At 53.7% G+C, this 13,687-nt stretch overlaps 1 protein-coding gene across 16 annotated transcripts in view; it reads right to left on the minus strand.

Annotated features, from left to right (window-relative positions):
• Window positions 1-13,687, minus strand: part of Dnm1 (dynamin 1) — a 51,328-nt gene that overhangs the window by 8,030 nt on the left and 29,611 nt on the right. For 5 of the 16 annotated variants that reach the window (XM_038337558.1, XM_038337557.1, XM_038337564.1 and 2 more), the window contains exons 12-21: window positions 12,455-12,525; window positions 12,208-12,259; window positions 11,987-11,998; window positions 10,483-10,596; window positions 6,844-6,953; window positions 5,583-5,694; window positions 5,133-5,144; window positions 4,659-4,829; window positions 2,702-2,943; window positions 2,139-2,354 (exon numbers count right to left, since the gene is read on the minus strand). In XM_038337558.1, coding sequence (XP_038193486.1) covers window positions 2,139-2,354; window positions 2,702-2,943; window positions 4,659-4,829; window positions 5,133-5,144; window positions 5,583-5,694; window positions 6,844-6,953; window positions 10,483-10,596; window positions 11,987-11,998; window positions 12,208-12,259; window positions 12,455-12,525 — 1,112 coding nt within the window. Of the gene's footprint in view, window positions 1-435; window positions 473-2,048; window positions 2,051-2,134; window positions 2,355-2,701; window positions 2,944-4,658; window positions 4,830-5,132; window positions 5,145-5,582; window positions 5,695-6,843; window positions 6,954-10,482; window positions 10,597-11,986; window positions 11,999-12,207; window positions 12,260-12,454; window positions 12,526-13,687 lie in introns of those variants that run through there. The other 11 variants (XM_038337561.1, XM_038337559.1, XM_038337572.2 and 8 more) reach the window with 5 other exon arrangements.

A 13,687-nucleotide genomic window follows, 5' to 3' on the forward strand; every position in this document is an offset into this window, starting at 1 on the left:
TGCCCATGCTCCCAGGGTGGGAGCTGGATGCTCTACCTTGGCAGCACACTTTAGGTATGAAGACGTCCTAAGGCCTCTAGCCCCTTCAGAGGCCAGCCACAAACATCCTCTCCAAGCTCTCAGTCCCTACACTGTCAACAATGAGTTTGGTGTCTCTGACAGCCCCAGGGAGCACCCGCATCTACCAGCTTGGGCACGGGACCTGTCCCGAGAGCCTTTGGTTTAGGCAAAAGGGCCTTGAGTAGTGGCGCTGAGTCCCGAGGCTCACTGGGAAGAGAGAGCCAGCTGGCAGAGGACAGGAAGAGGGAGTCTAGAGCTGCAGGAGGAGGAGGGGCCTGGCTCAGAGGTTCCAAGGTTGTCCTCAGCATGGAGCTGGTGCAGCGAGGAGGGAGGGGGCAGACACACTTCATGCAGCAGGCTGAGAGCATAACCTACCGTAGCTGACACTCCTCAGGGGTCACTGATAGTGATTCTGAAAGACAGCACGAAATCAACAGGGCAGTTCACAAACACACAGGTGAGCCAGGCGTGGGGTTAGGGGACACACACACGCACACGCCTGGGCGTGCACACACATGCTGTGAGGCCTCAAGGCCCTGCATGCACACGCTAACACACATGCCCACAAACACGCATACATTTCCCCTCCCACCTCCCACTTCCCAGCACCATTGCCGGCCAATACGTGCAGCACGGATCTGGGACATGCAGCCACTCGGCACACTGAAGCACACGCGTGAGCTGTCACAACACAGAAGCTCGCTTGCACACAGAAGGCCTTTGCACCAGCTCCCTGCACACTCAGGCCTGGTGTGCTGACAGGGTTACCACACTGGGGACTGGGGCTTGTATTCTAGGACCCAGCTTCATTTCTCTGCCCAATAACCTTTCATGGTTCTCTACAGCATTGAGTCTCCACAAATCTGTCTCCAGCCTGACTCACCCTAGAGCCAGCCGGCCAGCCACATTTCCCATCAGTATAGTGGCCCACTGTCCCTATCTGGACACTGCCCTGGAAGAGTGGAGCGTACTTACTTAGAAGGGAAATGGAAGCCCTAGGAGGGAAGGTGACTTGCTTAAGGGAATAAACCAGCATCTCTGGACTCCCAACCCCAGGGCATGCTTGCTGCCTGCCTTTACCCTACTGTTTCATCAGAGCCCCATAGAGCCCCTGCCTCAACTGGTGCATGGGGATCAGACACCCAGCTCTGCCGTTCAGCCATCTAGATTAGCAAACAGATGCTACTGGTCTATCAGATAATGTGTCTTTCTCAGAGATTATGGTCAGTGGAAACCGGGCAGGCTGAGTCAGCTATTAGAGTGAACTTACTGGAAAGCTGGTCATGGATCAAGAAGGCAAAGCCAAGGGCTGAAGTGTATTCCTCTTCCTAGAGATCTCTGGTAGTAGGATAGTCTTCAGTCTCTGTCCCTGCCCCACATCCACCCTCTGGTTCCAGACTACCAGACTGTCCATGATCCCCACCAGACCCCTTCCCCAGCTGCTTCCTATCCTTCTCCATGCCTGGGTGCCACTCTCAGACTCACACCCGTGTGCACGCCCACACACACATCATACACCCTGCTGGTCACACAATCACAGTCTGGACTGATCCTGTGCGCCAGAGGCTGGACACCACCCTGGGACAGCTTAAAAGAGTCAGGGCTGGAAAGTGGGGCAGGCATCAAGGCAGTTCTAAATGTAACTGAAGAAATCTATGGTCTTAGAGAGGATCTGGGGTCAGAGCCCTAGTCGTGAGGTAGGCTCACCAGGAGTTGGGCGAGTGAGTGGAGAATGGAATGGAGGAGGATGGAGAGCAAGGGTTCAGAAATGCAAAGTGTGGGAAGAATGGAGAGAAAAATGAAGAAGGAAGAGCCATGCAAGTGCTGAAAAGGAGGGGGCAGGTGGTATAAGCACCAGAGCCCCCTCCCGAGAAACGACCACCTCCGGGACTCAGCGCCCTCTGCGGGGCAGGACCGTCAGCCCGGACTGTCGGCTTGACCTTGCAACCACCGACCCCAGCGCCTGGGATGGAGAGGGTCGCTTCCACTGCTATGCCAAGGATCTGGAATCCGACTCCACTTCCCTCCCAGTCACGCCCGCCTAGCGGCCTTTCCCGCCGCTTTCAGCCCTTACTCACCTGGGAACCCCAGGCGGGGCGCGGTTGGGGCGCGAGGGCACCTGGGGAGGGGGGCCGAAGGGATCAGGGGAAGCCCCCGGCCTGGAGGGCACGGGGGGCGCCCCCCCCAGGGCGGATCCAGCAGGCGGAGGCCCAGGAGCAGGGCCCCGCGACCCGGGCCGGGCTGGGGGAACGGCGGGGGCTCGGCGCTGCGGCGTGGGGCTGGACGTGGGCGATCTACGAGCGACAAGGGCCGAAGAAGCGAGGAGCAGAGATGAGTGGCTCCGCCCCCACAAGAGACCCCGCCCCCAGCCCAGGCTGTCCCCGCCCATGCAGCAAGCCCCGCCCACCACGGCCGCGGACAGCGTCGGAGCCTAAGCCCCGTCCCCCAGCGGCACCACCCGCCCCGCAGCCAGAGCTCATGGCAAGCCCCGCCCCGCGACAAGCCCCGCCCTCTTCTAAGCTCCGCCCCTCGCTCCAGGTGGGAGCCCCCGAGACCCGGGCGCGCCACTGCCCGGTCCCGGCCCTCCTCCCGCGGGCCCCGGGCTGGGGGGCTTTGGGGCCGTGGGGGCCGGCCCTGGTACCTGCGTCCGGCCGGTACGCTCTGCACCTGCAGCCAGGAGTCGTCCACGGGCGGGGGCATGGGCGTGCTGACGGTGGTAGTGTTGATGTCGCCGATAATGCTGAGCGCCTCCTTCAGTGCGTGGTACATGCGCAGCATCTCGTCGCGCCGCTGAGCCTGCTCGGCCGATTCTTCCATGAGTGTGTTCTGGTCCCCACAAGAGTACAGGTTGGCCAGCAGCTCGGAGAAGATAAACTCCTTGGTCTGAGAGGGCAGAGAGGGAAGGAGGCTGGAACCCTGTCGCTGGCCAGACCTGCTGGGACTGGGTGTAGAACTGGGAGCTGGGGTTGGCATGTCAGATGCCAACTTCTGCTTGGTGCCTAAACCCGCAGGTCTCTTTAAAACCTCATCTAATATCCTTTCCTTAGACGAGACTATATGGCCAGAGAGGAAAGCCTTAGGTCTGGGATGTGGGAGGAGACCCAGAGCCTAATGTCCTACTTACTAGGACGACTGCCTACTAAGTCTTTCTCAGTACCAAAAAAAGGAAGAAGACAGTTTAAAATGTCCTGAGTTCCTAAGAAAGAAAGTAATAAATATATAATTATAATGTGTCCTTGGATTGAAACAAAGTTGTCAGTGTGTAGTGGAGGGTTAATTTCCACTTAAAATCCCCAGGCATTGAGGGGCGGTGGTGGCAGCGGCAGCGAACGCCTTTAATCCAGCACTGGGGAGGCAGAAGCAGGTGGATCTCTGTGAGTTCGAGGCCAGCCTGGTCTACAGCGTGAGTTCCAGGACAGCCAGGCTACCCAGAGAAACCCTGTCTCAAAAAGCAAAAAACAAAACAATCCCCAGTCTGGGGCAATCTTGTGAGTTGTTGACATCATTGCAGTCTACTCCAATCTCACTGATTCCTTATCCAAAAATCTACCGAACAGCCGCCTTGTGACCAGCTTTGTGCTGCTCCACACTTCCTAAGCATTCTGTCCTGACCTCTATCTATCATTACTGTCCGCAGTTACACATCAGGAAACAGACTCAGAGCTGGTAGTTCACCTGCTCAAAATCACACAGGGAATTCGTGGCACAGCCAGCAGCATTCAAACCCATTTCTGCTTTCCTGAGGCCCTGCTTTTTCACTAAGCCACAGGCTGTGGTGGTTCTGTGTGTTTCAAAGTAACACATAAGGTCTCAAAAAGCAAAGATTCCTGGCTCCTCCTGAAGAGCATTCATGTTTGGGTCAACCTAGGTATGCATATCTATTTTGCAGCTGCAAGTTCCCTGAAACTCAAATTAATATGACATATTTTCACCGGATATGTAACATCTGGAGTGGGTTTACAAAAAACTTAATGGGAAAATAGTGTGTAACATATCTTGTTAAATAATATTTTCTAGATTGGAGCCAGGTTTAGTGGGACATGCCTGTCACCTCAGCAATCAGGAAGTTGAGAGAGCCAGGCAGAGATCATCCACAAGTTTGAGGTCAGCCTGAGCTCCACAGCAAGACCCTACCTCAAAAGTCAAAACAAGAGTATTTTTGATATCTTGAGCTTAAAATAAATACAATTAAAACTAAGGGTTTTGGAAGTAGGCATAGTGCTAAACACCTTTAATACCAGTACTTGAGATAAAGACAGGCAAATCTCTGAGTTCAAGGCCAGCCAGACCTACAAAGTGAATTCCTGCCTTGAAAATGAATAAATAAATAAAAATTAAGGTTTTGGGGATTATGGGCTAGTTTAGTTTAGTTTAGTGGATAAAGGTGCTTGCTGCCATGCCTGATGACCCGAGTTCAAGCCTTAAGACCCACATGGTGGAAGGAGAAACCAGGACCCTCAAGCTGTCCCATGACCAACACACAAAAAAGATGGCATGTGTTTCCCTGTCCTGTGCATATATAAATAACATAATAAAAAAATCCAGCTGGCTGCGTGGTCCTCCAGAACCCCTTGCATCACCCCCAACTATAGACATACATTGTTGATCATGAGGTGCATGATAGTCTTGGGCATAAGATCCCGCACAGTCTTGTTAACGATGGCCATGTATGAGTCCACCAGGTTCCGAATGGTCTCCACTTGCCGCTCCAGCTGAGGGTCCATGGAGTGCATGAAGCTATCAGAGCCGTTCTCCTCGGTCTCACTGGCCTGCATTGGGGACACAGGGATCAGTGTGGCAGGGCCTGTGCAGACCTTAGGTGTCACTAAACCTCGGCCCCTGCAAGAGTGCCTGCCACACAGTGGCACCGAGGACAGCTGGGGCTCTGGGCTCCCCACTGAGCCTCTAAGGACCCCAGACTCAGTTTTGACTTGACTCTGATGCTAGTGGCTACTCTTTATCCCCCTTTCTCAATCTCTACCTTGGAAAAGAACATCTCAACTTCCCTCTCTTGGCCAGAGTTGGTGTCAGGCTCCAGGAACCTGGCAGGAAGCAGAGAAGGGCAAACTTACTTTCTCCTTGTCCTGGAGGCCACATCAGAGGCACAGAAGCCACATCAGCATTGCCACCAGCACCACCGTCACCAGGGAGCACATTCGAAGAAGATAAAGAGAGGGAAAGGGAGGGATTAAGTGAGCCTCGTGGAGTATACTCAAATCCTGGTCTGCATAGACATTGCAGCAGTGACGGGGGGGGGGGGGGGGGGGGGGGAGGGGAGATGTGAGATGGGAACTTGAAGCCCCAGCGTATGAAAGTTCAAAGATGCCCTCTGGCAGGGAGGGGGAAACATAAAACAACGCCGCTGGAAGAAAACGGGGAAACCAGGGAGCTTTGTTTCAAACCCATGCAGGTAGCTTGTTCTTTGTGAGCCAAATACGGACTGGAAACCTCTCAAAGCCTGGTGCCCTGGAACTCCCAGGGACAAGCAGCTGGCCCCTCCCCCTTGCTCCACCACCGCTCACCCCAACACGCTCAGGGTACACGCCAGCCCTCAGGAAGGAAGCCTTCCAGCTGTCCACCTCCTCCTGCGTTTCACAGGCCAGTTCCAGCTGCCGGTAATCCTTGTAGACATTCCTGCAGGATGGGGTAGGCGGGCAAGAAGATGAGGAAAAGCTCCACCCTGCTCAAGGGATAGGGACCCGCGTGGGATTTAGGGTCCTCATGCCTAGTATCTATCACTAACTTTCTTCTAGTATCTATCACTAGCTTTCTTGTGACCCCTAGGCAAGGCACCTCCTCTCTCCAACCTCAGTGTTCTCATTCTGGAGATAGGTTGGTAATGATTCCTGTCTGTTATGGCCACTGGGATGCATCAGGGGGAAAAGTCGCCCAATGTGTAGGAGACAGAAGCCAGGCACGGTGGCAAACTCTAAAGCCTGTACTTGAAAGGTTGGGGATTTAGCTCAGTGGTTGAGCACTTGCCCAGCAAGCATAAGGCCCAGGGTTTGGCCCTCAGCTACGCAGGCAGGGGGAACGACACAAAGCCTGTACTTAAAAGACTGAGGCAGGAAAGTATTTCGTGTGAGGCCAGCCTGGACTACTTAAATGAAACTCCATCTCAAAACAAAAGAAGGAAGGCTGCACAGTCAGCCAGGGCAGCCCCGGCTTGGGTCTCGGGCCCCTTCAGCAAACTCCCTGGCTTTCTGGAGACTTCCAAATAGCAGCTGTTTATGAGTCTTTGTTTTAGTTGTTGGTTTGTTTGTTTTTGTTTTTGAGACAAGGTTTCTCTGTGTAGCTTTGGAGCCTGTCCTGGTACTCACTCTGTACACCAGGTTGGCCTGGAACTCACAGAGATCTGCCTGCCTCTGCCTCCGGAGTGCTGGGATTAAAGGTGTGCGCCACCACCACCCGTGTGGGATTCTTATTTCTGAGTGGGAAATAGCCTATATCAGAGCCAGTCTGGAACTGGAGAAGTGAGGTCTAATCCCAAACCGTCCCAGAGGAGACTGGGCCTTTAGACTTTTTGTTTCTAGTGCCTGGCAGTGTTCTGTGCCAAGTCAACACTATGTGGTTGGCTGTGAAAAGAGGGATGGAATGAGGAAGGAGAGGGGAAAGGGGAAGGGGGAAAAGGATGTCCAGACATGGACCTAGCACTGAGTAGAAACTTAGTAGCTGTCTGATGGCAGGTCCCTGGATTTGTGTACCCATTTTCTACACAGCAGGCTTGGTTTGGGGCTTGCAGGGTCTGGGGTCTCAGAAGCTCAGCCAGGGGCAAGCAAGCACCTCTGCTCTGTATTGAAGAGGGCAAAAATATGCTTGCTTGACATGAAGCCTTTCTCCACATCACGAAGCTTCAGATTGTCCACAGACAGCATGTACTTCTTCTCTTTCTCCTGTTGGGAAGAACGAGGGGTCAGTCTGGCGCTGCTATGCCTCCATCCCTCAGAGTTTTCCATGCTGGTGAGCACCTCGGGACTGTGAACACCCAAAGTAGCCCAGGGCTCTAACCCTTGCCACTGCACATGGTGCTATACGGTAAATCCTAGCCATGGAGCCCTGACCATCTGGGTACACGTGCATGCACTCACGTGCGTGTACACACACACACACACAGGCACGCACGCACACATGCACGCACACACATCACACCATGACTTTCAAGCCAATCCTAGCAGCCCTGTATATATGCCATAGCTTAAGGTGCTGGCAAAGGCAGCGAGATTGAGGGTGTCTCCTTCATCTTACCCTAAGCGAGTCCTGGAGACAGGCCAGGTTGGGCCTCAGGCAGAGATGGCTCATATGAGGCTCCAGCCTCCAGCCTGACTGCCTCTGACTTCATTTCCTGACTACAGAGATGGCGGGGGTGGGGGTGGGGGAGAAGAGGGATACACTAGCCCCGGAAGCTTCAAAGGGCCGGTTCAGTCCGCTCCCTGCTCTGCTCCAGCCATCCATGTGTTAACAATCAGACACACAGCGCAAGCCTGGAAATTGTATGTCTGTGAGCACATGTGTGGTTGTGCGGTCGTTGCAAAGCCAAGCAAGTCCATCACCGTTGTGTGCGCTTGTGTTTCTAGGATACAGGTCATCTATGTATGGGACCATGTGGAAACTAATTTGTCGCTGTTAGATGTGTATGGCGATTGTGAATAGAACGTAAGAATAGTCTTACATGGTCTGTGCAGTGGGCTAGACTGTTGGTGTGTTGCTTGTGGAAGAAGTTATGGAAATCTGTGGACAGATTTGTTTGTGTCTGTAGGCTCTGTGTCCCAGGGGAAGGGTTTAAGGACCCTGGGAGGAGGCATCCCAGATGGGGCACCAGGAAGGAGGAGAAGTTTCTGCTCCCTGCATCCCACTGGCCCACCTACCCAATACCACCATGGGGCCTATGCAGGAGGGATGGTCTACTAGAACTCATAAGCTCTGCCTAGGATCTCAGGTGGGGGCTGGGTTTAGGAGGACCTTGCTTTCCCACCCTGGCGTCATCTCCACCCCTCTGCCCCACACACCCGCCTGGCCTATGCAGCCACATAAAGCCCTCTTTATGCCAGGCGGGTGGCCGGGAGCCCCAGAGGGCGGCTGGGGGAGGAGAGGAGGAAGTTGCACACGCGGCCAGGGAACATCTGGAACCCATCTAGGGAGGCCCGCCACAGCCGCCTTGCGCTCAGGGTTGGACACTAGGTAGGAGTGGCCTCCTCCCCCAGCCCTCCCTTCCTGCCGGCCCCCTCCCCAGGCCCCTCCTTCCAGCCCAGCTCCCGCTCGCCCCTGCCACGTCAAAGGAGGCAGAAGGGGAGTCAGGAGCAGAGAGGGACCACGGCTGGCTGACTGGGGCTGGGGGACATGGGAGCTGGGGCTAGGGGCAATCGTATCTCCAGGGGATGGGACCAAAGCTCCCACCGGATGGACAGATGCTGCCGCCTGGATGGACCAGAGGATACCTCCACTCCGTCTACCCAGTGTTTAGACTACCTGTTCAGGACTCCCAAATTGTACAGTAGTCTGCACATTGGTTAGGCTGGGCTGGGTTAGACCCTCGGCACCGTCGCTGGAGAGCCGCACCAACCCCGCTGTCTTCCAGAACCAAAGCCTGTACTTGGGGCAGGGAGCTGGGGGGCACAGGGTGGACTGGGAGGAGGTGCAGAGCTACGGGACCGATGGGAGGTTGTGGTGATGGGGGAGGGCAGCGGAGGAAGACAGAGACTGGGGGGGGGGGGTCCATCGGGGCTGGTGAGGTGGGTGACTGCCTGTCTGCGAAGAGGCGTCCCCAGCCCAAAGACTAAAGGGTGCGCGACTGGGCAGAGGTGACCAGACGCCTGCCCAAGCCCAAACTCCAGCTATTCTAGTGCAAAAAACGTACTCCCATCCCGACAATGCACTTCAGTGCTCACACTGCCAGAACTGAGAGGTATAATCTGTGCACCCCAGCTTTAAAGTGCATGCCCATGCCCAGGCACGCACACAAACGCAAATTCACACTCAAGTGCATGCACTCACACTCAGACACTCAGCCTCACAATGGGAAGTTCCCTTCCCCCATCCTCACCTCCCAAACACATACACATATTCTCAAATATCCCTCATTCGGTCTCCCTCTTCCAGCCCACCCCCACCCCCACCCTGACACACAAGCACAGACAATGAAGTCACATGAAAGCACACAAACTCACACCTAGGTGTTTATACCCCCAACACGCTCACAACACCCCCTACACACACACACACACACACACACACACACACACACACGTGCAGGCCCCACTTCTCCGCATACATTACTCAGCCAGTTTCCACTTCCACGCACAACTAAACTCAAATCTATACACAAAACTAAAACTAAAGCAAAACAAAACAAAAAACCCACCCTGGGCATATATAAGCCCCTTTCAGTTTGGCTCACCCGGGGAAGCCAAATATAGGGCCACCATCCCCCTAACTCTGTCTAAGGGGATCTTAGATATGGGAACATGAGACCCATGGGGGCTGTCTAGGGGGACTGCCAGGATGACAGGGTAGGAAGCCACCTCCCAGCCCTACACCACCTCATACTCCATCCCTTCCAGGGGCCCCTGGCTCCAGAAGAGGCCGGGGTTGGGGTAATGAGGTCCAGATGGCTTGGCGCCCCCGCCAGTAATGACAGAGGACCCCGCCCAAGGTGGAGAGGTGGGCCCCTGTCCCAAGGCAGGCTTGGAGGATAACAGTGATCAAGGAGGGAGCACGGTGTCCCAAATCACAGTCCCCCACTCTAAAATGCTACTGTCCCATTGAGAGCACCATCTTAGAGCAGCCCACTCAGGAGGAGGAGGGTCCCTTCCCCCCACTCCTTGGCCAGCTGGAGTTCATTACCACAACACCCCCTGTCTGCCCCCCCATTCTCGCTGGTCACCTCTGGAATCCAGATGTGAAAGCCAAATAGACTCATTCTTAAAGGAGACCAGTAACAGGAGGGGAGTGGTGGGGGCCTCTGAGTGCCCTAGGAGGTAGGGGGCTAATCTGGGGGGTAGTTCTGCAGCCTGTCATCGCTACTGGTCCCTTGGCCTGGATGTATCCTGAGCGGCTTGCCTCGGTTGGCAGGGGCTGAGGATACTTGAATGCAGGGGTTAACTGAGTGTCTGGCAGCTGGACATGTGTGTGTCATGGTCCTGTAGGGGCCACAGAGGAGGCGGCACACCCTGGAGTGAGAAAACAGGAAGGCCTGGGCTGCTGTGTCAGGGAGCAGCACCCAGCACCCATGCCTACCCACTCCAGGGTGCTTCCAGGCTTGCCACCTTCTCCTTCCAGCCTGGATGAAAGGGCACCTCTCTGGCTGTATATCCCACCCTGCCCCCTCATACGAGTCTTTTCAGACTTCTGGGGTGTGGTTTAGCCACTGTCAGCCTATGGGATGTTCCAAACCTGACCCTTGACCACCAGTGGCCCTGGACTCACCTCGTCATCCTTGTACCAGGACAGGTTCTCGGCAGTAAGCACGAACCAGTACTCCTTGGAGCCTCCCTTCATAATGCCGATGTTGTTGATGGTCAGCCACCCCTTCCGGATGACCTGGAGCAGGAGGGGGCAGGAGGTCGGTGGGCAGGGGCTAGGCTTCCCCATGGAGGATGGGGTGAGTGAAGAGGCATTCAAAAGCCCCCTCCTTGATTCTCTGAGGCCTGACTGGTCAGAGGAGGGGGCCAGAACTGCCCTGGTTTGAACCACAAGCCGACAGAATAGAAGACAGGAAAGCAAAGGCCAGCTAGGGATAGAAATCCTTGTAACAAACAGCCGGAGATGTGTGAGCCACTTTGGTAGAGGGTAGAGGGTGGGTTCCTCATTGCTAAGAGTGTGCAAGCAGAGTTTGTCGGCTGTTTGGATAAGGCAATTCAAGTGTCTTTTTTGTTTGTTTTTTGTTTTTTGTTTTTCGAGACAAGGTTTCTCTGTAGCTTTGGAGTCTGTCCTGGAACTAGCTCTTGTAGACCAGGCTGGCCTCGAACTCTCAGAGATCCACCTGCCTCTGCCTCGTGAGTGCTGGGATTAAAGGCGTGCGTCACCACTGAATGGCTCCAAGTATCTATTGAGGGTCTACTCTGACATATATTCCTAACCTTGGGAACTTTGTGCTTGCTGCAGGTGCTTCTCTTCCCTTTGCCTGGCCTATACCTACTGAGCCTTCCTGAGATATACAGTTCCTTCACACCTTCATTGTCTGAGCTCCTACTACACGCTGGGCCCCAGGACCTGGGGGCAGGGATAACCAAAACCCAAGCCTGACCAGGAAACATGTTTAACCAGCCATAGCCTTTGGAAACTATGAAAACTGCTGAGGATTCCAGGGCTCATGCGTATAACTGGGGTCAAGCAAGTGCTATTCCTGCAGACATTTTTGTTTGTTTGTTTTTTGTTTTTGTTTTGTTTTGTTTTTTGAGGTTTAGAGCCTGTCCTGGAACTCTCTCTGTAGACCAGGCTGGCCTCAAACTCACAGAGAACCGCCAGCCTCTGCCTCCCAAGTGCTGGGATTAATGCGTGCGCCACCACTGCCCAGCTTCTGCAGACATTTGAAGCAAGGAGCAGGAAGCCAGGTGAGGAGGGACTGGGCCCATGAGTTTTCATCATCTTGTAACTGTCCATTGGAGGTCATTGGCGGCTTCTTAGAAACGTGCCTGTCTTGTATCCATTCATCCCAACATTTATCTCATGGACATTTAAAGAGCACCTCCCTAGCTCTGGGCCCACTCATCCCTGCATAGTCTAGCTCTGCCTGCAGCAGGTGCTTGGCTTGCGGAAGGCAAGACACACGGCTGGGCCTTCTCTGCAGGTGTGGAATTCACGTGCGTGTGCTGTATGCGCAAGGTGCTCAAGCCGCAGGGTGCCCTCTGCCCACGTGCAGATCCCCATCACCAATGAGACTCCACCTCCCCTCACTGCAGAAGCCAAGACCCCCAGTCCTGGTACTCACCAGAATCTCATCCTGCAAAGAGGTAACCATAGCAACCACGAGAAGCATTGGGGAGAGAGGAGAGAGGATTACTGAGGCAGAGTGGGAAGCTTGTGGCTGGCAGATGACAGACGGGCTCTCTGGCCCCCGTGGGACCCTTCCCCTTGGGAGGGGGTTTCCTCAGAGCTCTGAGTCCATCCGGCACCCTCCGTCCCTCGGACTGGGGCACTGGGACCACTCACCTGGTTCCCTGAAGTCTTCTTCTTGCTCATCTGGTTGCTCCTCTGCTGAGCACTAGTGAGGGAGAGGAGAGGAGTCTCAGAACTCTCAATAGGCCCAGCCCCACTGCTCATGGGGCTCAGGACTTAGAGGGCTAGGCTAACAGAATTTATTGCACGCGTGCACGCGCGCGCACGCACACATATGCACATATTTGCATATGTGCAAGCACACACACAAGGGGGCACTCCACAGCCCTGGGGAACTCACTTGGCAAAGCCTATGAAGTCCTCATGGTTGGTATTCATGTAAGCCAGCTCGATATCGATGAGAAGCATGACCTTCAAGGGTCCACAAGTTGGCGAGTAAATAGAAAAGATGCCACAAAGTTTAAGAATGTCTAACAAGCTAGGAAAGATACTTTTAGCACATTTAGAAGGTTAGTGTCTATAAGCAAAAAGTCCCTACTGTCAATAACTGAAAGACAAAAGAAACAGAGGTCAAATGATCAAAGAACATGAATGGATATCTCATAGAGGACATACTAACAGCCAATGTGAATATGGAAAAACTGAAATTATTATATATAATTAATATGTGCTAATAAAATCTTTTTAAAATCTGCAAAAAAATTCAGCTGCTGGTGGTGGTGCAGGCCTTTAATCCCAGCACTTGGGTAGCAGAAGCAGGTGGATTTCTGTGAGTTTGAGGCCAGCCTGGTCTACATGACCTAGTTCCAGGATAATCAGGACTACACAGAGAAACCGTGTCTCAAGAAACAAAACAAAATTCTGCAAAACTTGTTCACCCTTGTTCGTAATGAGCTCTTAGTTAACACAATAAATCCCTCTTAACCCTAACAAATAAAAGGTATTCATAAAGGGTCAGGATAGGCATGTGCTTAGGGAGATGGAACTTTAATTTCTCCTTTTTTACTTTGTAAAGATTTATTTAGTATTATTTATATTGTATGTGTGGAAGTTTTGCCTGCATTTGTGTATGTGCACAATGTGCATGCAGTGCCCAAAGAGGCCAGAAGAGGGCGTTAGATTCCCCTGAGCTGAGGTGGTTTTGAGCTGCCATGTGGGTGCTTGGAAACGAACCCCACTCCTCTCTACGAGCAGCCAGTGCACTTCACCTCTGAGCCACCTCTCCAGTCCCAGAACTGCAATTCTTACTTTTTGTACTGCTAAGGTGAGGATGAAACACTGTTCCCTGCATACGTGAGGCAAGAGGCACTCCTGAGAGCAGCTAGTGCTACCCTGTGGTGGACAATTTGGTAATGCTTGACATTAAAATTAACACATACCTTTCTAGCATTGTAGCTCAGATAAACTCATCAAATAATCAAAGATGTAGATGCCAGAATATCTAAAGAACGGAAAGTTTTCCCCCTTTTGTTTGTTCTTTCTTCTCCTCCTTTTCTTCTCCTTCTCCTGCTTCTCCTCGTGTCCTCCTTCCCCACCTCCTCCTCCCCCTCCTCCTCCCTTTCTCCTTCCCTCT

The sequence above is a fragment of the Arvicola amphibius genome, chromosome 7 (genome assembly GCF_903992535.2).
Source record: "Arvicola amphibius chromosome 7, mArvAmp1.2, whole genome shotgun sequence".
Classification (NCBI taxonomy): Eukaryota; Metazoa; Chordata; class Mammalia; order Rodentia; family Cricetidae; genus Arvicola; species Arvicola amphibius.